The sequence below is a fragment of the Mus caroli genome, unplaced genomic scaffold (assembly GCF_978045245.1).
Source record: "Mus caroli unplaced genomic scaffold, Mus_caroli_1 scaffold_8, whole genome shotgun sequence".
NCBI classification, from domain to species: domain Eukaryota; kingdom Metazoa; phylum Chordata; class Mammalia; order Rodentia; family Muridae; genus Mus; species Mus caroli.
In genome coordinates this window covers 49,648,996-49,672,483 of record NW_028227263.1, presented here as the reverse complement: position 1 = coordinate 49,672,483, position 23,488 = coordinate 49,648,996, and the positions used below count along the sequence as shown (strand labels likewise).

Below are 23,488 nucleotides of genomic sequence, written 5' to 3'. Positions count from 1 at the left end.
AGCCTTCACAGGGATTTGTTGTCTACATGGGTGAACCTCAGAGCTTGTAAGTGACAGCACAGTAGAGACCGTAAGACAAGCAGAGGATGATGTACACTGGCATCAGGGGACGAGGAGAGCCCAGCCTTCTAGAGGACATGTGAATGCTTCAGGGAAGGGACATGGTATAAATTAGGTCTGGGGGCTCGAGTAGTGGCTTGGTGATCAAGAGCATTTACTGCTTTTCCAGAGGACCTGGGTTTCGTTCCCAGCACACACTTTAGGTGGCTCACCACTGCTATAACCCCAGCTCATAGGATCTGTCACCCTCTTCTAGCCTCTGAGAAAACCCACACAAGTGTAACTACGTGAGATTAAACTCACGCAGACACATGCACATGTAAATAAATGTAAATCTTTTGTTGTTGTTGTTGTTGTTGATCCTTTATTTATTTTATGCATGACTGCTCTGCTGCATGTACACGTGTGCCAGAAGAGGGCACTAGTCCTTTTATAGATGGTCCATGAACCACCGCATGGGTGCTGGGAATTGAACTCAGGACCTCTAAAGGAGCAGCTGCTGAGCCATCTTTCCAGTCCCAAAATAAATCTTTAAAAAGGAATAAACTTAGTCTGAGCTAAGCCAAGCAAAGACGGGATTGAGAGGGACTTTTATCAGTGCTGGCTGTTCCTGAGAAGGCGAGTGACCTCAGGAGGCAGGACTATAGGGAATACCTGGTCTGCAGTGTGATGAGGACACCAGGCAGACCGTTGAGGCAAAGAGATGTGCTTGGGTTGATTTTGTGCGGGGACTGGGGAGTGAACCCAGGCCTCAAGCATGCTGAACACACACTCTATAGCAGAGCTAGACCCCAGCCCAAACAAGGTTGTGTAGGAAGGGCAGTGGGCCTTGCCCTGCCTAGTGTTTCCTAAAATGTAGCTCTTGAGATTCTGTTAGATCGCAGGCTGTTGCAGAAATCATGGTTTACTAGCTATAATTAGGAATAGCAAGTCATTGTTTCATAGTGATATTAAATTTTCTGTTTTAAATAAATTTGCTTCAGAAAATCAATAGTTCAAAGAAATGCTCAGTGAAGGATAGGGCAGATGGTATGTGACTGCGGCACCCAAGCAAGCACCTGTGGGAGGCACTGGCCCCGTGGCCTTTGGGAAACTTGGGACCAGGTAGGTGACACCAGACTGAGAAACTTGAGAGTGCCCGTGGTTGACCACAGGGCCTGGACCAGCCATAATTGCAATCAGACTTGTACCGTATCTCACTGCTTCTAGTTTTAAAACAAAAGCCAGCATTAAGATTTTTTTTCCCTCAGAAATCTCCTTGTTGGAAAATCCTGGCACCTGATTCAAAATTTTAAAAACATTGTACAATATGTCCATAGGGGTCCCATTGGTGACGCCTGCTCCAGATGGTGAGGAAGAGACTCAACTTCAGACTGACAGCTCTGCCTGTTACAGCAGGGCTGAGTGAAAATGGGGAGGGGGCTAGAGAGCAAAGGCCAGGCAGAACTGAGCCAGAGGTAATGCAGAGGTAGTGGACAGCCCTACCTTTTAAGCAAGGGATTCGGTTGGTTAGTTTTGGGGGAATTTTTGTTGTGTGTATGTGTGTGTTCCTGTGTGCACATAAGAGGAGGTAGGAATGTGGGTTTACCTTCCCTCCTTGATGGAGACAAGGTCTCCTTGCTGAAGCCAAACTAGCTGGTCCTGGAGATTCTTGAGATTCTCTTGTCTGTGCCTCCCACTCCCCCAGTGGAGCATCATGGGAGTTATAGACACTTGTGCCAGCGTATCTGGCTTGTGGGGGGTGGTGGGGTGGCTGAACTCAGAGCATCAGGCTTGCCCAGCAAGCGCTCTTTCCCACTGAGGCATCCCCAGAGCCACCCAAGCAAAGGTGGGTTTTTATCCTGTGCCAATTACTTGTATGGATCCTCCAACATAGCTGTACTGACCTCAGGGAAGAGGGAGATGTGGCTTTCTGTGTGAGCTATAAGCAGCAGAGAGTGGCTTAGTGCCTAACCTAGGATAAATGATTGGAGAATAACTAGTAAGTCCCCACTCCCCACCCCACTACACACACACACACACACACACACACACACACCTCTGAGTCTGTTTCTGTTCCTGCATTTCCCCGTCCTGGAATAATTCAACACAAAGTGATGCTCATTAGATGGAAATCTCTAGCCAGCAGCTGAGTCGAGCTTTTAAAAAGATGAGTTCTTAAGTAATTTGTCCCAAAGATGGGCTTGACATGAAGTTGGCAGAATGATTAGCAGGTCATTACGTGGGAGCACCAAAAAAAAGAAAAAAGAAAATCCTGGATCTGGCTCTTGGCCCCCATTGAGCTGCTTAGCATTTCAAAAGGCAATCTACTCTGGAAGCTACTCCCATGGCAGATCCTGGAGGTGGAGGAGCAGGCCCTTCTCTTTGGAACTGGGCCACAAGTTCTCTTGCATCCTTGTGTAGCTAGCATCCTCCCGCTACTTCCGGCCTGTTTTCACATGCCTTGCAGGTCTTGGGCATCGGCACCACCTGGGCTCCTACCTCTTGACCTTTGACCTATGACATTGACCGCTTAAGGGGTAGAGCCCAGGACCTCTATGTATTAACAAGAAGCATTGAGGTGGCTGACACACACCAAAAACTGGAAATTACTGCACTCACGCACTCACGTAGGAGCGGCTGATATTCCTAAGGACCTCTGTACCAGGCATATATTTGGCATTAGGTGAGTGGTCACTGAGGAGTAAACTAACATTTGGATGTAGTGAGGAGGATGAGGGTGTTTGCAGAGAGGATTTCCTAATGGGCAAGACTGCCCTGAACATGGTTGGCTCCAAGCCATAATTTGGGGGGCGGGGGGGTTAAGGGAAAAGGAGAGATCCAGATTGCAGGTGCAAGTGCTATCTATCTATCTATCTATCTATCTATCTATCTATCTCTCCTGGCTGCCATGATTTGAACTGTTTGCTCACTCCCTTACTAATGATAGAATGCTTCCTAAAACCATGAGCCACAATAAACAGTTCAAAGCAGAAAACAAGCAAACAAACAAACAAACAAAATACCCAACACACCTAAGTGCTTCCGGAGAACAAGAACCAGGCTCCGGGGTTTCCTGGACATATTCTTCTGATTAGTCTGATGTCTGATTGGAGAATGAGTGGATCTCTATTGTGTCGACATGGAATATACCTGTGAGTGCTTCCTGCTGCCTTTGGAGCCTGGAATGATAGAACTGTTGTAAATGGTCAAAACCCCAAACTGTCTCCCATTGGAATTTACTGGGCTGTGCATGTCTTCTAGGCAGTCTTGATTCTGTAACTAAGCTGAGTTTAGAGGTAACAACAGTGACGTTGGCAGTTGTGCAGGATTCCCCCTAGGGAATGGGGAGTAGAATAATCCAAGTTAAATACTAGTCTGACGCTCGGCTTCTGGAATTCAAGCAACTTCTCTGCATATTCTCATCTATAAAATGGGGGAGTGTACACTGCCCTTTTCTTATGCGTGAGGGATGCGCCTGCATATCCTATATAAGAAAACAGGACCCTGCCCTCCCTCTGGCTTCTCTCTCAGAGCTTCACTCATATACATCCCTCAGCTGACAGCCTGGCACCCTGGACTAACAACACTCCCTCTAACTGGGTTCCCCCTTAGCCATCATGGCCTTTCTGTGTCCTCTCTTCCCATATATTTTTCCTTTTCTGATTTTGTTTGTTTGGTTGTTTTGGTTTGGTTTTCGTGAGACAGGGTGTCTTGTTACCCTCAAACTTACTATGTACCCAAGGATGGCTTCGAACTTCTGGTCCTCCTGCCTCCACCTCCCAAATGCTGCAATTCATTCTTATCTTTAAACCTCCGCACTCTCCGCCAAATACCACATTTCCAATCTTTAAAATACATTCTCAGTTTTAGACGACATACAGTCATTGCCCACTAGGGCGACTAGTGGAACATGGCCATGCACGCACGTACACAATGTGTGATCATTGTCATCAGTCTCTCTGTCGCTCCAGACACTCATAGTTTCTTTGACAAATGTTGAGTGCAGTCAAAGTCCTTTCTACCAGCTGTTTTGAAATATAAAATTAATTGTTGCCAACCACAGTTGCCTTGTCAGGCCAGCAAATGTTGAGAGTTATCCATTCTTTCTAGTCGGTCCCTTGTAGTTCGGCTATGAAAAAGCAAGAACCTGATTGATCCAGTGGACTATAGACTGAGTCCTGGTAGACCGAGACCCAGAGCAGGGTTCAGCTTGTGAATGGGCTCTCCTTGCATGAGATGCTTGGCCTAGGCCTGACAACTCTAGGCAGAGGAAGGATGGTGTCAAGCAGCGTGTGCCTGCTGCTTTGGAAAAAAATTTGAATGAAGCATTGGTTGCCAGAAGCACCTGTGGGTGAAAGATCCGAGGAAGGAAAGCCCTCTCTAAACACTGACAATTCACGACTCTACAGATCCCTGTCCCATTGCCCTGGTCAGTCTTGTCAGCACTTGGCCTGCCTCTCAGGATCTCTTTAGCATATGCTCTCAATCAAAGCAGGAAAGGCCACATTGTCGTTTTCTTTAGGGAACATTGTGGAACCAGAGTGATTAGCCTGGCCATGCCACCTGAGAAAGCCATTGCCAACAAGGCCAGGAACAGAGGCCAGGCTCATCGACAGGCAGCCAATGAGTGCAGAGTTCCAGTGGATTGTAGAGCTGCCCTGAAAGAAGCAAATGTCCTTTCCACCCTCAAACTAGAAACATCAGGATGGCTTTCTCGGCCTTTTCATTGACTTGTATAGTATCCAAAGTAGCGCCACCTGGATTTGACTCACAGGGTCTCAAAGGCTAGACTTAACAAATCATCTCAGCTGTCGCCTTCTCTAGAACACCTCCTAAGCCAGAGAAAAGACTTGCCGAGCCAATTCAATAAATGCTGGAAATTAAAAGAAAGGGCCTGAGACAGGAAGAGGCTTGGTCAAGGTTACTAAAAACTCTGATGGCGGGAAGAGAGCCCATGTTTCTTGCTCTATCCAAGCGTGTTCCTTATACCATGGTTCATACCATAAGTTTCAGGCTTTATCTTTAATCCCTCATTCAAAGGATCCCACTAGTCATTAGTATATCCTCCCCTTAAATATATCTAGAGATTGAAAATGTATGACCTTGTTCTAGCTTCTTTCTGTTGCTATAATAAAGGCCATGGCAAAAAGCAACATAGGGAGTATCTTAGTTAGGATTTTACTGCTGTGAACAGACACCATGACCAAGGTAAGTTTTATAAAAAACATTTAATTGGGGCTGGCTTACAGGTTCAGAGGTTCAGTCCATTATCATCAAGGTGGGAGCATGGCAGTATCCAGGCAGGCATGGCGCAGGAGGAGCCTAGAGTTTATGTCTTCATCCAAAGGCTGCTAGTGGAAGACTGACTCCCAGGCAACTAGGGTGAGGATCTTATACCCACACCCACAGTGACACACCCATTCCAACCAGGTCACACCTATTCCAACAAGGCCACACCTTCAGATGGTGCCACTCCCTGGTCCAAGGATATACAAACCATCACAGGGAGGAATGGGCTTATTGGCCTACATGTTACATCACTGATGGGGGAGCCAAGGCGGGAACTCAGAACATAAACTTGGAGGCAGGAACTGATTCAGAGACCATGGAGGAACACTGCTTACTGGCTTGCTTTATGCAGCCTTCTCAGCCTTCTTCTTTTTTTTTTTTTTTTTTTTCTTTTGGTTTTTCGAGACAGGGTTTCTGTGTGTAGTCCTGGCTGTCCTGGAACTCACTCTGTAGACCAGGCTGGCCTCGAACTCAGAAATCCACCTGCCTCAGCCTCCCAAGTGCTGGGATTAAAGGCGTGCACCACCACGCCCGGCTCTCAGCCTTCTTCTTCTTTCTTAGTCAGGACCACCTGCTCAGAAGTGGAGCTAACCACAGCGAGCTGACCTCTCTTGAATCAATCACTAATCAAGAAAGTGTCCCCCAGCTATGCCCACAGGCCAATGTGATGAAGGCAAGTTCTCAATTAAGGTTCACTCTTCCCAGGTGACTAGTTTGTGTCAAGTTGGCACAAACTAACCGGCACAGGCCTTAAGCCATTCATTTAGTCCTTTGGCTAGTGAGCATTCAGCCAATCCCAGCTTTGTATCAAGGATGATATCATTTACTATCGATTGAAAGGTGATGTGCACTCATCCCGGCTTCAGTCCTCAGTAGTTAGATATTTGCACATAAGTAGAATACAACCCAATCGAGCAGGTAGTGTTCTTCTCTGACACTTACAAAGGTAGTTCTTCCAAAGACTCTAGAGAGTCCTTCCTCACCGGATAAGTCAAAACAAGTCTCCTTCCTATTTCATGTAACATATGTTTTTGGAACACAGGTCATACTGCCAGTTCTCAATCCCTTTGAGAACCTCTTCCTTGCAATGTAGCTCCTGATGCACTCATCTTCCTTCTTGCTCCTCCACGGTCATGCCCCAGTTTATCTTATCTCTTCAATGTGGCTGCCAGATGTGAACTTCTGAACTCTAAATACAATCTGAGAATGCAGTGAAGTCCGACCGACTGCACTGCCTTCATTCTGAGTGCTGCCCAGGTAGAAGAGAGGGTCTTTCTCTACTGACTGCTTACCTACGCTCTCCAGCCTTGTCACTGCCTTCCTTAGTCTCTGATCCCATCCCCTTCCCGTCCTTCTCCCCGTCTCCCACATCATGTCCCTGCTTAGTTGTCATATAGTAAGTGTTGTTGACCATCTAGGTTTGTGTTTAGCCCTCACCAGACTCTTTGGGAAACCAGATGTGGTGTCTGTCTTTAAGGACCTCACCATCTTGCTAATGGAATTTGTCCCCCCACCTCCTGCTCCCCGCAAAGAAATAATGAGTGAAGAACCAAGACACATAGAATCCAGGGAAGACCGTCTGCTAGACGTTTTCCTCCTCAGAGCATCTCTGTAGTGGTTTGGTAGACTTCTGGGTTTGACTGAAAACAGGTCTCCCGGCTCAAATGCCAGCGTGGAGCTGGCATCCAGCCCAGGCTGTCAGGAGGCTCTGTCAAATTTTTGTCATTGTGTTGACCTAGACGGCTGCAGACTGAAGACCTTTGAGTTCCATCATCTGCAAAGAAAGCTGGGGTGCCTACAGGGACTGACACCTCACAGGCCACGGGACAGCTCTCCAGCACCTGGCGCCTGCCCAGCGCCAATCCAGAAAGCACAGGAGGAAAGTTCTTTTAGGTGTTGGCATGAGCGTGCCAGAGTCGGGGCTTCAGGGAGACGACAGGTTTAATTTGCTTTGACAGTGCTTTTCCCCCCGGGAGAAAATTCACCCTGACACCCCGCCCCCTGCACACCAGGAACTCCGCTTGTTTGTGTTCTCATTTTTACCACGGGGAGTTTCTGTATGTTTTGCATGTGTGTGTGTTTACCCCCAATAACCCACATCTCCTTATTTGGATTCATTAGACCAACTGAGTGTTTTGTTGTAGTTCACAAATGGAAGACATGTGTGAATCTTAGAGCCTAAAGACCAGCTCTGCTAGGTTCTGGGCCAGCCACTTCACATGCACAACATGGCCCTGTTTGTTATTCTCTGTGATAGCTCTCTGGGGTAGATGCTGTTACTAACCCCACTTCACAAATAAGGTTGGAGAGATGCCGTTCCCCAAAGACACTTAGGTCATAAGGGACTGCCTGGTTCCAAACTCCATGTTTGGGCCAGGCTATACAGCAGTTCCCAGGACCTGATTCACTTCCCAGATTCACGGTCTTAGCCATGTGAACTCAAACAAGTAACTTTAGCTTCCAGTCTCCATTAAGTCTCTAAAATAACTGAACATGACACCTATTTTGTAATTATTATAAGGATTGAGTCAGACTGTCTGGTTATGTGTTTATAGGTTCATTTAAAAAGATGAGGAGAGTCTCTTAAGAGTCCTCCCTCAACCTGGACTTAAGGTTGAGTTAAATAGTAATGTGGTTGTTTTGTGTGTGCTTTTGGTTGTTTTATCACAAACAGAGTTCAGTCTTTGTCAGGAATAGAGGAGATGCAGCAGGTGTAAATCTCACTAGCTAAAGTCAAAATCATGTCTTAGGGTCAATCTTGTTCACAGCATTAGCTGTCATCATCCGAAACGGCAGCCAGAAGCAGTCATCAGATGATTGGACCACTGGGTGTCAGGCAGACCTCATTTCCTCAGCCAAGTTCTCTCAAGTTTCTGGCACCTACCTTTACAACTTACGGAGAGACCTAGAAGTAGGAAGAAAATGGAAGTAACCACAGGCTCAGTCACATCACAGAGACAAAGTGGAACTAAGGATGCAGAGAGATCCTCTTCGTCCTTGGTGAAGGATCCAACACAGTTCTCCTAGGGTCACAAGGGTTTGCCTGCTCAGACTGGGATCACAAGCAAATGTGCCTGTTGTGCCTATACATGGTGATTTGGCAGAGGAGATGCCCCTGCCCTTCCATCATGATGGCTCTGGGAAACAGGAGGCTCCCGAGTTGCTCCTGTTATCTTCCAGCCAATAGTTCCCTTGGTGAGCCTGGAAGAGCAAGCTTTGGGGGTTTGTTTTTGTTTTTGTTTGAGAAAAGGTTACTCTGTGTAGCCCTGGCTGTCTTAGAACTCACTCTGTAGACCAGGCTGGCCTCGAACTCCCAGGGATCCTCCTACCTCTGCCTCCTGAGTGCTGGGATTAAAGGTGTGCGCCACCACTGCCCGGTGGCTTCTGGGGCTTCAGAAAACAGAAAAATAGAACAAATGCAGGCAGGACTTCTAAAGCATCTGCCTTCAAAGGACGTCAGTGTCACATACTTCTCCTTAACATAGCCATGTCAAGGATTTAGTTCCAGTAAGAAGTCATCAGTAGACAGAATGAGCCCTGCAGTGAAATACCCACGTCCTTGTGACTAATGCCCTCCAAAGCCTCCTTGCTGGGGGGGGGAGGGGAAGGGGCACTTTGTCTTTTCTTTCCTCTGAAGATGCCCATTGGTGTCTTCAGCAATGTTGTGTTCAGCATCCACAGGACATTTCCACTCACAGCCCATGTCCAGAGGAAAAGCAAGGAAACCTTTAAGCTTCACATTCCAAGACTGATGGGAGGGAAAACAAATTCCTGAAAGTCACCATTCCTATCAGGGCCCACTGCTCTGACAGAAAAACAAAAGAGCCAAGGCAGAAAAGGCCGGCATTTTCCAGTTTACCCTATACTCAATTATGAAAATCAGTTACTCACGGGCAGTTGAATTCTTAATTCCAATTCAGGCAGATTGGAAGGTGCACCTTCTACTAAGCAAAAGCAGCTGGAGTGGGAACTTTAAGCAGAGCAAAAAGAATGCAGGGGCAGAGACTCGCCCAACACTGATTGGGAACATACACAAGGTTTATGAAATCAAGTTCACACTTGTCAAGAGTCTGTGACGGTCACTTCAACCCCAGAGTTTAGCACAGAGATATCTAGGTGGTCAGTGGAGACTTGATATTCATGGGATCTTAACCTTTTTTTTTTTTTTTTTAACTGCATTTTGTGTACTTTATTCATGCAGTGCCCACAGAAGCCAGAAGAGGGCATCAGATCCCCTAGAACCAGAGTTATGGATGGCTGTAAGCCATCATGTGAGCGCTGAGAACTGAACTCAGGTCCTCGGCCAGAGCATCAAGTAACCTTAACCACTGAGCTACCTCTCCAGCTCCATATTCATGGGATCTCAGGTCAAGCCCAGGTTGCTCTAAAGTTCCTTGATATGGAAGAAATTCTATTCACATAAACATTTTACCAAAAGCAAATATTCTCCACATGGCTCCCTTCCCTTTCACATTGCCATCTTCAAATTATTTTCTTAAAACTCTGTTTCTTAAAACTATGCCTTCCCCAAAACTAACAGCCCAGGACAAATCCTTGAGAAGCCAGGCTTCTGTTCTGTCAGATTTAGCCGCTGACACTAGACTGTGTCCCAGAAAAAAAAAAAAAATGTGTTTTCCTCACTTTGGTCACTACGGAGGACTTTTGGCAGGTGAGAAGCAGGTTTGAGGCTTGCAGACTTCGTAAATCAGAGTCTTGAAAGTGTATGGGAGCCATCTGCAAGTGGATCCTGCTGAGAACAGCTAGTTGTCAGTGTCTATTGGAGGGATACCTGTGCCTTCGGCTGAGAAGGACTGAGCAGAAGCATTTTAGAGCCGAAAACCATGAAGTGAATGCTTCCAGCGATAGCATCAAAAGTAGACTGAGACCCTTCTGTGGATTCGATCCCAGGGTAAATATGCAAATGAATAATGTCCGTTTCTAAATTCCAAGGTTCATTGTCAACAAAGTTGAGGATATGGTGTTTCCATAGTGATAAGGACTTGGTCTGCTTACGCTGCCAAAAAGTCTTCTCAGAGATTAGGGCTTTAGAATTAGCTCTGGAAGAAGGAACAGAAGTTGCAAACAGAGACAGCTGCTATGGGAAGAATGATCACAGAGGAGCTAGGAAAAGGAAGGCCCATGCCCATGGCCCCCAGCCATTGCAGAGCACAAGGAGACCCAGAAACCAGCCCTCTGCCTCTCTGTGCTGGGCTCCTGCACCAGGGCTAGAGGAGGTGACCCTCCCACTGTACAGTGTACGGTAGTTTAAAGGGAAAGTCACCCGGCCTTGAACTTTACTCAGACTCTTGGGTTTTAAAACAAAATTCAGAATGGTATTTCCTGAGTGACGTTTATTTAGAAATGTATTTATGAAGCCAGTACTGATGTAAACACCTCGGGACGTGGGCCTTTCCAGGAGAAGAGACGCTCAGAACCCATAAGTCTCACTCACTCACAACCCAGACAGCTCACTTAGCCCTGGAGGGAGGCCACATGTTGGAGTGGTGTCTCTTACTCAAGTTCAGACAGTTCTAGAATGTTCTCCTCGCCCACTGGCCCCTCTGCTGCCTTCACTGGTGACCCTGCTGTCCCAGAAGCCTGCCTTCCTTAGCCCCTGGCTTCTGCTCTCGGGTGAATCCCTATAAGGCCCAGAGAAGATGCCTCATGGACTAAGGACCAAACCCGGGGCTTCTGTGAGAGCGATGTGTGCTCTTAGCCTCTGAGCCTCCCTCCAGCCCTGGGGAAGCCCTTTCCATCCATACCTCCTGTTCCTCTTCTGGGTCCCAGGCTATTGCTCAAGCCCTCTCCCCCAGTCATTGCCCTTGTACATCCCAGAGCATTCTGCGGCATTTATGTTTTGATGCCCTTGCAATCCAACTAATCTCACTATAATTCCTGCTATTTTAGAACAGGGAGCAGTCCCCGGGAGTCGCTTGTGCCATCGCCTTCATCATAGAGAGCAGAAAAGCAGGGTTCAGAGAGGGAAAGAAAGTTGGTTTTGCTCATACAGCATGGTACTGGAAGAATGGAGCCCAATACATGCCCCCTTATCCTCAGGGAGAATGTTTTTTCTCTGCCATGCTGCTGACCAGATGACAAGTCACTTGTCACTGTTCAAGTCTGAAATGGCCGTGTCACTTTTATAGATGCTTTTTTTTATTATTATTATTTAGTTGTTCGTTCTGAGAATATTTTTAATAATATGTGTGGAGGGTGTGTACATATGAATGCAGTACCTGTAGTGGCCAGAAGAGGGCACCAGATCCCTTGGAGCTGCAGGGACAGGCAGTTAGGAGCTTGTGAGTACTAGGAACCAAACAGTAGCCCTCTGAAAAGCTACTTCATGCTCTTCACCGATGAGCCGTCTCTTCATCCCCCGGTCTTGGACTCTTGATGGACTCCTGTCAGCTACGGCAAACTGACTCCTCAGTTCTTTTTGCACTCCCGACTCTTAACTCTTCTCTACATTAACTCTTACTCTCCCAGCTCACTCTGCGACCTTGGGAACGCCTGTGCCCATCCTCTAGGTTTCTTTTCTGTTAAGTGAGCACATTGAGCTTAATGGTGTCTTGGAATCTTTTAACCTCTGAAAGTTCTAGAATTCTCTGCCCTTCATTAGTTTCCCTGCCTCTCAGGGCATTGCTTCAGGCCCCTGGCTTCTGCTGTGATGGGAGTTCCTGCAGGGTCTAAAGAGTATGGCATCATGGAAGGATGCTAAGTTTGGAGGCCAAAAGCCTGTGTTCAAATTTTGCCTCTGTAATTAGTAGCTGTGGCCTCCTGCAAACTGTTTTCTCTCTCTTGGCTGCGTTTTCTTTCTAATGAAATGGGAACAACCATACTTATGCTTGTCAGATTTGGTGACATCAGAGAGATTTATAGAACTCCATGGCCCCAAGCCGGTGTTCTCGGCATAATTGTATCTTTGTCCTGTATCCCACATTATTGACAAATGGCGACTTCTGTAAATACTCTATTTAGTAATTAGAGCAACAAACTGCTTAAATTTTTTTTTATTAAAATCTTTCTGAAATCCATGGTGCTTCCTTGACGCGTCACACAGAGTATTTGTCAGAGGGACTCGGGGAGTCAGAGGAAGTAACAGTCCATCTCCACGGCTGGGCGTGGGGCTGAGTGGGGAGAGAAGGAAAAAGAATATGCGCCTTTCCGCAGAGCATGGATTTCTCCTGCAGCCAGTGAGGACTATTGAAGAGCTCTTATTAGCAGAGTCACAGCATCAGGGTTCACCTCACAGAGATCAATCAGGCTGTCGGGTGAATAATTCAGAGAGTGGAGAATTCGAAACGGTCACCCACAGACTGCCATAGAAGAGCCAGCCAGGGAGGGGGGGAGGGGAAAGGGGGAGGAGAGACTGGATGGGTTCATGGAAAACAGAGCCAGATGAAGGCTCACTTGTGTGCTCACGGGATGGAACTACAGATAACCACCGCTCGCAGGTCATACCGCTTCCTTCCAACTGTGTGTAGCTGCAGCACTGACACATACACAAAGAAGATCCGTTTGAGCCGGGCAGTGGTGGAGCACACCTTTAGTCCCAGCACTTGGGAGGCAGAGGCAGGCGGATTTCTGAGTTCGAGGCCAGCCTGGTCTACAAAGTGAGTTCCAGGACAGCCAGGGCTACACAGAGAAACCCTGTCTCGAAAAAACTTAGAAAGAAAGAAAGAAAGAAAGAAAGAAAGAAAGAAAGAAAGAAAGAAAGAAAGAAAGAAAGAAGAAGAAGATTTCTTGGTTTGGTTTATAAATGCTTGGAGACTGACGAGGTGACTCAGTTGATAGAGCGAGTGCCTACCACACACAAAGCCTTGGATCCCATCCTCAGTACTTCATGGAGTGGGTTGAGGTTATGCACGTCTGTGATCCAAAGGTTGAGACAGGAGGATCCAAACTTCAAAGTTATCTTCCACTACACAGCAAATTCAAAGTCATCCTGGACTGTTTGAGTCCTGTCTTAAAAGAAAGAAAGAAAAAAGAAAAAGAAAGAAAGAAAGAAAAAGAAAAGAAAAAACAAAAAGTGTGTGTGCATGTTTGACCCTGGGCTCTGTAGCATGAAGCCATCTCCACTTTCAGCTCTCCCCCTCTTCTCTTCCAGAATCAGTGGATAACTGCCCCAGCAACTGCTATGGTAACGGTGACTGCATTTCCGGGACCTGCCACTGCTTCCTGGGTTTTCTGGGCCCTGACTGTGGCCGAGGTAAGCATTCACATGAGCATAGCGGTAACTGCTTCCCAGACCCTATGGCTAGCTGGGGTGCACATCTCAAAAGGAACTTAGGACTCACGCTGCCTCCTCATGTACCCAAGAAGTACTACAAGAGCAAATCTTCAGTGGCCTGTCAAAGGCAGTTGGCAGGTAGAGCTAAGTCCTATCAGTCTTTGTTATCCAGCTATGGACAACACACATGGACAGGTCAGGACAGGTCAGGACCGTGTTCCTTCCTGGGGTACTGAGGGTGGCAGTGAGGGACCCTATGAGAAGTTGATTCCCTCTTTAAAGGGACCATCAGCCTCTGTCAAGCACCTTCTCCGCCCTTCCTCTCTGGCCTGTGGATGGGAAGCATATGGCATCCCTGCCACTTCTACACAACCCAGGCAGAATCTCAGCTAAGACACCAGCAGAAGATCATGGAGGCCTGGCATCGCTTCTCACACACCATATATACTACTAAAGACAGCAACAAATTCTGAGATGACCTGAAGGCTACCTGAGACCTACTGTGTGCTTTGGGCCTTCATTTCTGTTCTAGAAACATGACGAAGGAAACATCTTGAGATCTGTGGTCCTGAGAATTTGATATTCCCCAGAGAAAGCTCAAAATGGCCTCTTGTCTGGGTTTCTCCGTCTCTCTCTACCCAGAAACCTCTGGCTTTGGGTCCATTTAGGAGTTGTCCTGAGCTAGATCCTAGGCTTATCCCACTGACCAGGCCTGGCGCTCTCAGGCCATTCTGAGAGTAAACCAACCGTTATAAAGCAGCATTAGAATACCTGGAATAGAGGCAGCAAGGTCAAGTGTGGCTGTCTTGGCTAGGCAGGCAGAATATCCACTCAGAAAGGTGGAGAAGAAATAGGGTAGGACCAGAGTCTAAGGCTTGTGGAATTCAAGAACGAAAGTAAGAAATGATTTCCAAGGCCAAGGGAATAGCATCCTACAAATCCCTCCTAGGGTGTAGTGTTGGAGACTCTGCCTACTTCAGCTACTATGAAATAGGCTTGCCCTGAGCCTGCCAAGCTGGCAGCCCTGGGAAGCACAGTGATTGCCTGCTGAGTGTTCTAAAAAGAAAAGACACCAGGTGGGGCCCAGCAAAGGAAGTGCAGAGAGAGCCTAGTCGTTCCTTCTAAGGAGAATTGCTATCTCATCTCAGACGCACACACTCCAGGTTAAGAGTCATGTATAAAACAGCCTTATTGTATTCTCCGTGAGACAGGTGAGCACTTGTCCCACAATGCAATATAGCTTATTTTTAGATAGTACCCTTCATAGAGATGATCACAAAACCTTGATACTAAGAGACAGAATGGGAAGATACTTCAAAGAGCTAAGTTGGGCTCAGCTCTTTTTGTTGGAGGGCTGTGATGTAAGAGGCTGGAATGGGGACCTGTAAGACAAGGGAAGCAGAACCTTGCCAGGGTTAAAGACAACAGTTAGTGGTGATGCAGTGGCGGGGGTTGGGTGGGATGGGGAGTGGTGACAACAGAGGGCTATCAGGAGAGTGCCGGAGAGGCAAAGCAGGCAGCCAGGAGCCCCAGATACTATCTTTTCTACTTATAATAAGAAACAGATGGCAGTTTCCTTTCTGAAGCTCCTGGCAGCCAGGGCGCTCCATCTGAATCAGAGGAGGCCAGAGAAACCAGTAGCACCCCGTGCCAGCCCCCAGCCCCATATCACACACCTTCTCTTCCAACTCCAGAGGTGCTTAAGCTGCAATGAACCATGGCAGGGGAAGTGGGTGATGGGTACACAGGGGAGTTCACTACCAATCAACCGGTGTGATCAGCCGAGCGGAGGAGAGAAGAGAAAAGACACCCATGACAGGGTGCTGGGAAGCGACTCACCCAGGCTTTTGGTACTGTCTCTTCAGCATCCTGTCCCGTGCTGTGCAGTGGGAACGGCCAATACATGAAGGGCAGGTGCCTGTGCCACAGTGGCTGGAAGGGTGCCGAATGTGATGTGCCCACCAACCAGTGTATCGACGTGGCCTGCAGCAGTCATGGCACCTGCATCATGGGCACCTGCATCTGCAACCCCGGCTACAAGGGCGAGAGCTGCGAGGAAGGTGAGATTCAGCCAGCCTGCCTCTCAGGTAGAGGCCAGCCTACTCTGTGGAACGGCTTTCAGAGACTCCGGCTTTGAAATCTGACAGAGCTCTGAGTCCTAGCTCCATCTCCTCCATAAAGCCAGGCTACCTTCCCCAGGCGGCCACTGTGAGGGCTGAACCAAATAGCCCATATCAAGCATTTAGCTCGGTGGCTGACACCTAGTAAATGCTCCATAACTGTGGCTCTTATATCAGTAGCGTTATTATGGGGACAGCCAGGCTTCAGCCTCCTTCACCCAGGGTTTGGAAATGGATGGGCTTTGCCGTTTGCAGCCGATGGGCAATGGATACACTTGCTACCATCTCCTATTTCCTACCAGCCAGCACCGCGGCTCCTTCCCTAGTGGGGCAGAGAGGTTCCGAGGAAGGCTAGTCTTCTAAACCCACTTAGTATGTGACAGAGAGCCTGCATTTACAGCACCATTTTCTCTTAAAAGAGAGAATGTTAACAGACCTAACGTAAGAAGCCAGGCGGGATCAATGTCTGAAAGGCATTTCCTATCTCTGTTACTTATAGCCCTTCAGTGAGCCACTGAGTACTGGTACAGACCCTTAGCTTTGAAGGTGCCAGTAGCTGTTGAGGGAGGATGGCAGCCTGCAGGACACAAGGATCTTCCTTAATTCCCTTTCCTTTAATCACGTGAGGTGAAGCCCCTTCGCAGGAGGGTCTAGTAGGAGAGATTCCTATTAGAACAGTGGGATGTTTCACCTGAGCATGTCCATGTGGCATTCTCCAGACAGAAGGACACTGGACAGTGGCCCACGGCTGTGGGATTTTTTTTTTTTTTCAAAGAGAAAGAAGTAACGTTTAGAGCTCTGATTTACGTTATCCATTTGAAATGAAGTGTTCCTCCTCCCGCTCTCCTTTCTGAAGAGGGCCATCTGGGACTGATCTCTTTTATTATTTCTCGTTCTCTGCTAAAATGTGTTTGTACAGTCTCATGTTTATAATAATGTTTTTGGGGGCCTCCTTCCTCCCTCCTCCTCACCCTCCTCCCTGGGCTCCGCGGCTAACGGGTTTCCCGTTTATAAAACATCAGCTAACAAGCTTACTTTTTTTTCTCTCTCCCTCTTCCTTCTGAAGTTTATAGCTCCATATTTTTTTTAAAGCCCGAGAGAAGGCAAAGGCAGGAGGCTTGAAGGGGGGACCAGGGGAGGGGCAGGAGAGTGCAGACTCAGATCTTTGGGAGTGAAAAGTGAGACTATGCTGCCTTCCCAGTCCTGAAGGGCATCTAATGGCTTGTGTGGTCACTGAAGCATGGAACATTTGGGAGTTGGGGTAGTAGGGAGCCTGTGTTTGCAGCCTGGCCATGTGGGCACCGTCCTCCATTAATGAGCTAAGCTTCTGCAAGGAATTTTGGCTCTGTGAAAGAGAAAAGGGGGACTGTCTGGTATGCCTTCTAGAAAGAATCTAAACCAAGTTAGCCCACCTCCGAAGCACCTCCGAAGCTCGAAATCCTGCTGGTACTTCCTGCATTATGCATAGCTCCTAGGAGATAACCCATGTTCATGAGGCTGTCTCGGTGTGAGGGAAGAAGACAGTTTTATCCTTGGAACTATCCTGTCACCTGCAGGCCCAGGAGGAGGCTACTGTAGCACAGGTAACAGCCCTCAGTTGAGGATCAGGGCTCAGGGCCAATGGCGTTCATCAAGTCTAGCCTGGGTGCCAGGAGCTCCTTGTCCCTGTCACACAGAACTCTGTGAGCTCCCCTATGCTTCTCAGGTCACCTGGAACCATGGAGACCAGATGTCTTAAAGAGACGACCTCTCATTAGCTCATCTTAGTCTTTATTCTCCTGAGACTATGGGGTTCCCTTTGCTGGTTCCCCGGTCCCTCTGTGTATGAAAGGACAGGTCTGCAATGACAAGTACACTTCACCAAAACTGGTACCCTCTCAGGCTGCACACAAGCATTGGATGTGTACAGGATCCACCCTGAGGGCACCCTGGGCTCCTCGGAAGCAGGGTCAGCCCAAAGCTGGGGCCAGGCATTCACAGGATGGGAAATGCTTTCCTAGGTCTCTGGGTAGGAATCGCCGAGTTGTTTGCTGTCAAGTTGGAAAGCTCTCTGAACCAAGGGAATCGCCACAGTAGTCTAATGGGCTGGAATAATCCTTCTGCGGTTCCGGGATCTGAGGCCCGTCAGGAGAATTTATCACTGCTGTTGTCTTTATTATTTTTAATTACCTGAATTTCAGCAGGTCATGCTTTAGCCGTTGTTAAATGGTGTCTGGAGACCATGAGAGAAGAGTCATTTGCCTTCGTTGGGCCTTATTAATCCCCCACACTGTCCTGTTTCCTTCCCTGTTTTGATTTGGCTTCTATTTTTAAACCACTTCATGTGTTTATGTGAGCATATATGCGCAAATGTATTTTTGAACCAGTCAGATTATAAGAGAAAATAGCAAGCAATCTAGACAGGAGAGAGATGATGAAATGTAAATTCCTTCTGTGCTGCCTTGGAAAAATTATTTAATGGAAATAATAGATTAAATAGAGCTACAAAAAAAACTTAATAGCCAAGTGTAGCACAGACAAGCTTCTAAATGAGTGACAACTTTTGCTACTGTCATTACTGTGATTTTAGAAGCTAGTTACTCTTGGTCCCTTGGCCTTCTCACTTACCACTGAGATTGCCAAGTAAAATTCCTTTTAAAAATGAGATGGCAAAAGAGCTGGCTCCACAGTCTGGTCCTCAAAACAAATATCCCAGAATGCTCTCATTCGTAAAGTCTTGGCCCCTTTGTGCCTGTGACTCTTTTATACCCAGACCAGGTTTCCAGGTCTGGGTATAAAAGTCAAATATTCTGGATTATAAATGAAATTAGTTAATACATTTGAATGTTTGAATTATAGATAAACCCATAGTTTGCATAAGCCTCACTACTCAAAGTCCTGAGAGGATGTAAAAATAACCCTCTTTGATGCTATAGTTCATAAGGTCTCTTCTGACCCTCACTGTCACTGCTGGCTCCTTGTAGCAGTCTGAATGGTAGGGATTCTTGACGGTGTCTGTTTCATAGTTAGAAAGCTCAGAGCTTCTATTTAATGAAGAATCCTATCTTAGTACAATAAAGCAGAAAACAGTAGAGGAAGGCACCCAGCATCTTGCTCTTCATAGGCTTGTATATACACACAACACACACACAGAAAGATGTGCACACTCACATACATGTGCACAATTGGGTGCATACACACATACGCATTAGAGGAAAATCCTTTCTGATAGATTTTATCTGTGTGTCCTTCTGAGCCCCATTTCCCCCATCTGAGACTCCTCCTCCCTCATTGCAGTTTTTGCAAACATGGTAGGCTCTGGGTGCCATGCTGATGCTTGTTGGACATTAATACACAGTTTACCTCACAAGCCAAAGGGCAGGGACTTGTAGCCACATTTTTCAGGTGACGAAACAGTCTTGGAGAACTGGGAACTCAGGTCCACCATTCACTGAAGTCCTATTCTTTACTGAACCTGTTACCTCCCCTAGTGGACAGATTAACAGTGTTGTCCTTCCCAAGAGCCTTACGCTGCTGTCCCAATACTCACTGTACCATCTTCCTTCCCTGTCACAGTGGACTGCATGGACCCCACATGTTCCAGCAGAGGTGTCTGTGTGAGAGGCGAGTGCCACTGCTCTGTGGGATGGGGAGGCACCAACTGCGAGACACCCAGGGCCACGTGCTTGGACCAGTGCTCAGGCCACGGAACCTTCCTCCCAGACACAGGACTTTGCAACTGTGACCCAAGCTGGACTGGACACGACTGTTCCATTGGTAAATACCGGGGAAAAGGGTTGGTGTGGGTGGAGGGTGGGTTCGACTGTTACAATTTAACCAGTCAGCACTGGTGGGGGTGTGGCCCTAACTGCAAACTCCTCCTACTATGGAGTCATTTCCTCTTCCTTGCCCTTACCTTCTAATCTTTGATGCCTTTCCTCTTGGTGAGCAGATAATTAAAAATCTCACACCCTCCCCTTGTTCAGCCTTGGGATTCTAAACTGTGTTGTACTGGGCATTTCTGTATAGCTCTAACCAGAATGATGAGAGAGATTGAATTCAAGGAGGAAAGATTCGTGTCGGATCACAGTTTTTCAGAAGGTTCTTTCCAGGATTTCTTAGGGCATGCCATCTTTTGTAGAGCAAGAGCCAAGAGGAAGGAGGTGGGGATACTCACAGGGTGTGTCCACAGCGGCAGTGTTGATTACTTGCCTGGTTGCTGTGACAAAATACATAGTCAGGAAGCCTGAAGAGGAAGTGAGGACAGGCTATAAACCCCCAGGACCCACCCACAATGACACACTACTTCCATTAAGGCTCTACCTCTTAGAGACCCCACAACCTGCTCAAATAGCACAACTAGCTAGGGGCACAGGATTCTAACACCTGTGCCTTTGGCAGACACGTTCAAACCATAGCAGTGACCTGCTGCCTCCAGCTGTGTTCCAGCTCTCCAGGCTTCTAGAACATCCCAAAGTATCATCACCAGATAAGGGCAAAGCGTGTAGCATAAGAGCCTGTGAGGAACATTCAGTGTGAAATGATAGCAAGTGTCGTTTATCAACACTGACAGTAGCTCCTATGATTCCAGATGTGTTTTACTGAGACTTATCTAGTGCAAGGCCACAAGGGGGCCTGAGAGAGCCACAGGAATCGGGGTCATGGGGGAGCACCTGCCCTGCCAGGCTGTCCTTTTAGCTCTGTCCTTTCCTCAGAATGAAAGATGAGCTCAGTATGGATTTTAAGGTCCTCTGAAATCTGCCCCCCAATTCTTTTCTGGCTTAGTGCTTATACTGGACAGCAATTACCATGGTTATGCTGTAGCAAGTGTGTCTGTTAGTGGATACAATCCCAGGACTCAACATAGGCCTGGCCTACTACACCTGCTTGGTAAAGACAGATGGATGGAAGGATAGATAATGAATGGACAGACAGGCAGATGGATGGATGCATGCATGGATGGATGGATGGATGGATGGATGGATGGATGGATGGATGGGCAGGCAGACAGCCACATGATAGGGCATCCGGTTCTACAGAGGGTAATACCATTACCAACCTTCTCTCTATAATCACCCCCCTGTTTAGACCCGCAAAAGAGGATTAAATGAGAACACACGTGGACTACCTTGTACAGTATTGTTAGCAGTAGGTTTTATACACATCTAACAATTCATTTACTCCATACAAACCCCTGAAAGAAAATAATCAGCATCCCCCTTTCCAATTCACACCACACTTTAGCACACCTACTGTGTAATGGGTATGATTTTTAGCTAGATGTGACAGAGAGATAGGAGAGTGCCCGCCTGGCAGTGCACGCATTCTGGGAAGTGGAGAAAGGAGACTTACCTCAAATCACTGTCCAACCAACCGCTCCACACTGCAAAGCTCAAACCAGCTCATTATGGTATAGATTAACAGTTCTGATCATGATCAAGAGAGATGGCTTTGACCTTTTTCTAAAATGAGACCCATGCCGCATTCATGCCTTTAGAATACCTTGAATTACCTTTCGTGCTGAATGGAGAATTGCTGTTCAATGCACTGTCTAAATTGGACTTTTATCCCTGTTTGCAAAGCTCACGTAAAGACATGATTGTGAGCACAGATGTGCAGAGTCTCAGGAATAATTCTCTTTATATAGCTCTGTTTATTGCAATATAATAAATGGTCCTCTTAAAGCTACGCTGCCTTGTATTGTTCATTATGTGGCCGAAAAGCTAATTTACGATGGGTCTATAACCCGAGTCTTGCACTGTTAATCCCCAATGAAACTCCACAGCCTGGGGGGAGGTAGGGATAGCTTCGGCTGAGCTTTCTGAGTGCTCTTCAGTTGTCTGTGAATACAATGATGACAAACCCGAGAGAAGGGGGTTAGAGAGATGGCTCAGTAGGCAAATGCTGTGCAAGCATGAGGATTTGAAGTCAATCCCCAGCACTCCTGTAAAATGCCAGGTGCTACATTATGAATCTGTAACCCCCGGTGCAGGGGGGCTGGAGGGGGAGGGCGTAGACAGGTGAATCCCAAGGGCGCTCTAGCCAGCCAGTGCAGCAGAATCAGTGAGCTCCAGGTCCAGTTAGAAATTGCGTCTCAAAAAATAAATGTTGAAAGCCATCAAGGGAGAAAGACAATATTGATCTCTGACCTCTGTATTCATTCTCATGCTTGTGTGTGTGTACTACCTCCACACCTGTGCATACACACACACACACACACACACACGCACACACACACACACACACACACACTGGATTCATTTGATCTCATCCTTCTTAGTCATAGGTCATCCTCGTGGCTATAGCTGATATCAGACATGTATGTAGACTCATGCAGAAAGACATAAGAGAGTCCGGTGCTGGGGAGAAACCCTGAGGCAGATAGATCTGGGTTCAAATCCTGGCCAAGCTATTTAGTTATATAATTTTAGACCAATTACATCAACCCGTTAAACCAAAATAAATGGAGACAGTGTGATAAGAAGCAGGCTAAACCTTGAACCCAGGGCTGGTGTCTGACTCTCATGGTCCTGACTCACCAGTGTGTGAAATAGCCACCCTAGGTCTTATTACAGGCATGCAGAGGATTCTGCGCTCACCATCATCTCTAGCTTCCATGACTCTGTGTGTGTGTGTATGTTTGTATATGTGTGAATATGTGTCTGTGTATCTGAGTGGGTATGTACCTGTGTACCTGTGAGTATGTGTGTTTTTGTGTCTGTGTGTGAGAGTGTGTATGTGCCTCTGTGTGTGTATGTATGTGTGTGTGCATATCCATGTGAGTACTATCTCCTTGGCTGTCACTTCAGCTCTGGAAGCCAGTACTTCTGCTACAGGCTACTGTATGGCATAGGCAGGGCATGTAACTTTACTTCAGTTCCCTTATCTAAAAATACAGAGACACTAACATGCATCTGCATGAGATATGTCACCATTAAATTAAGTCAGTGTGCACACAGATAGCAATACTCATCCCACACTATGCACGTGATATCTCTCCGTAACCTCACTTCCAAGGGTTCTTTCACTGAGAGGAGCCATGCAAACACTATTTGTGAGGCCAAGCAAGAGAGGCCTCATTGCCTGAACCCACTGTAGCCAAGAAGTTTATGTTCAGGGACCTCGTGAGGGAGCTGTGGCCTCTGTCTGTCACAGAGCCATAATGGAAAACCTTGTTGCCCAGAGCAGCTTCAGCAAGTGGCTTAACCCTTTCAGCCCTTGGTTTTCTCCTACATTCACTTACCCTACAGGCCTGGCACAGTGCTTCCTGTGTCATTTGTGACTCCTACTTCCTGACACATGAGGTAGGCACAAATACCGCCCAGTCTTCATCAGGAGATTCAGGCCAGTGGGCTTATCCTACACAATCCTTGTACCATTAGAGGTACGGACTGCAGGTTGATGGGTTGACAAAGATGGCCATGTCTGCCACCTCCTAGGAGAAAAACCTGTCTCCTCTGTGATGAGTGTCTGGTGCCAAGAACAGGATTTAATGAAGGTAGCTTAAATCAACACATCCTGTAATGAACTGTGAGCTGGGACAGTCCTCAGCACTCTCATAGGATCTGTGGAAACAGTAAAGCCAGATCTTATACAAGTGTTTACTTAGGTCCCTGCTTGTCAGCACCTTGGCTTCTGGCCCCATCGCAGAACCTTCTCCTCCAATCCAGGCTCATCCATGCGGTGCTCCTTCCTGACAAGCCAGACAAGGCCACTGGAGACAGAGTCTCAGAGGCGACAAGGTCCAAATCTCTCACCTCCAGCATGCATGTCTTTAGCTCTGGGCCCAACAGTATGTCACTGACTAAATCATATTGCTGGTGGTAAG

The 23,488-nt window shown here is 47.3% G+C and overlaps 1 protein-coding gene across 2 annotated transcripts in view; it reads left to right on the top strand.

Moving 5' to 3' along the window:
* Tenm4 (teneurin transmembrane protein 4) overlaps positions 1 to 23,488 on the top strand; it is a 703,400-nt gene that overhangs the window by 550,490 nt on the left and 129,422 nt on the right. For both annotated transcript variants that reach the window (XM_029479435.2, XM_085841517.1), the window contains 3 exons: positions 13,439 to 13,540; positions 15,427 to 15,621; positions 19,237 to 19,437. In XM_029479435.2, coding sequence (XP_029335295.1) covers positions 13,439 to 13,540; positions 15,427 to 15,621; positions 19,237 to 19,437 — 498 coding nt within the window. The remainder of the gene's footprint in view (positions 1 to 13,438; positions 13,541 to 15,426; positions 15,622 to 19,236; positions 19,438 to 23,488) is intronic.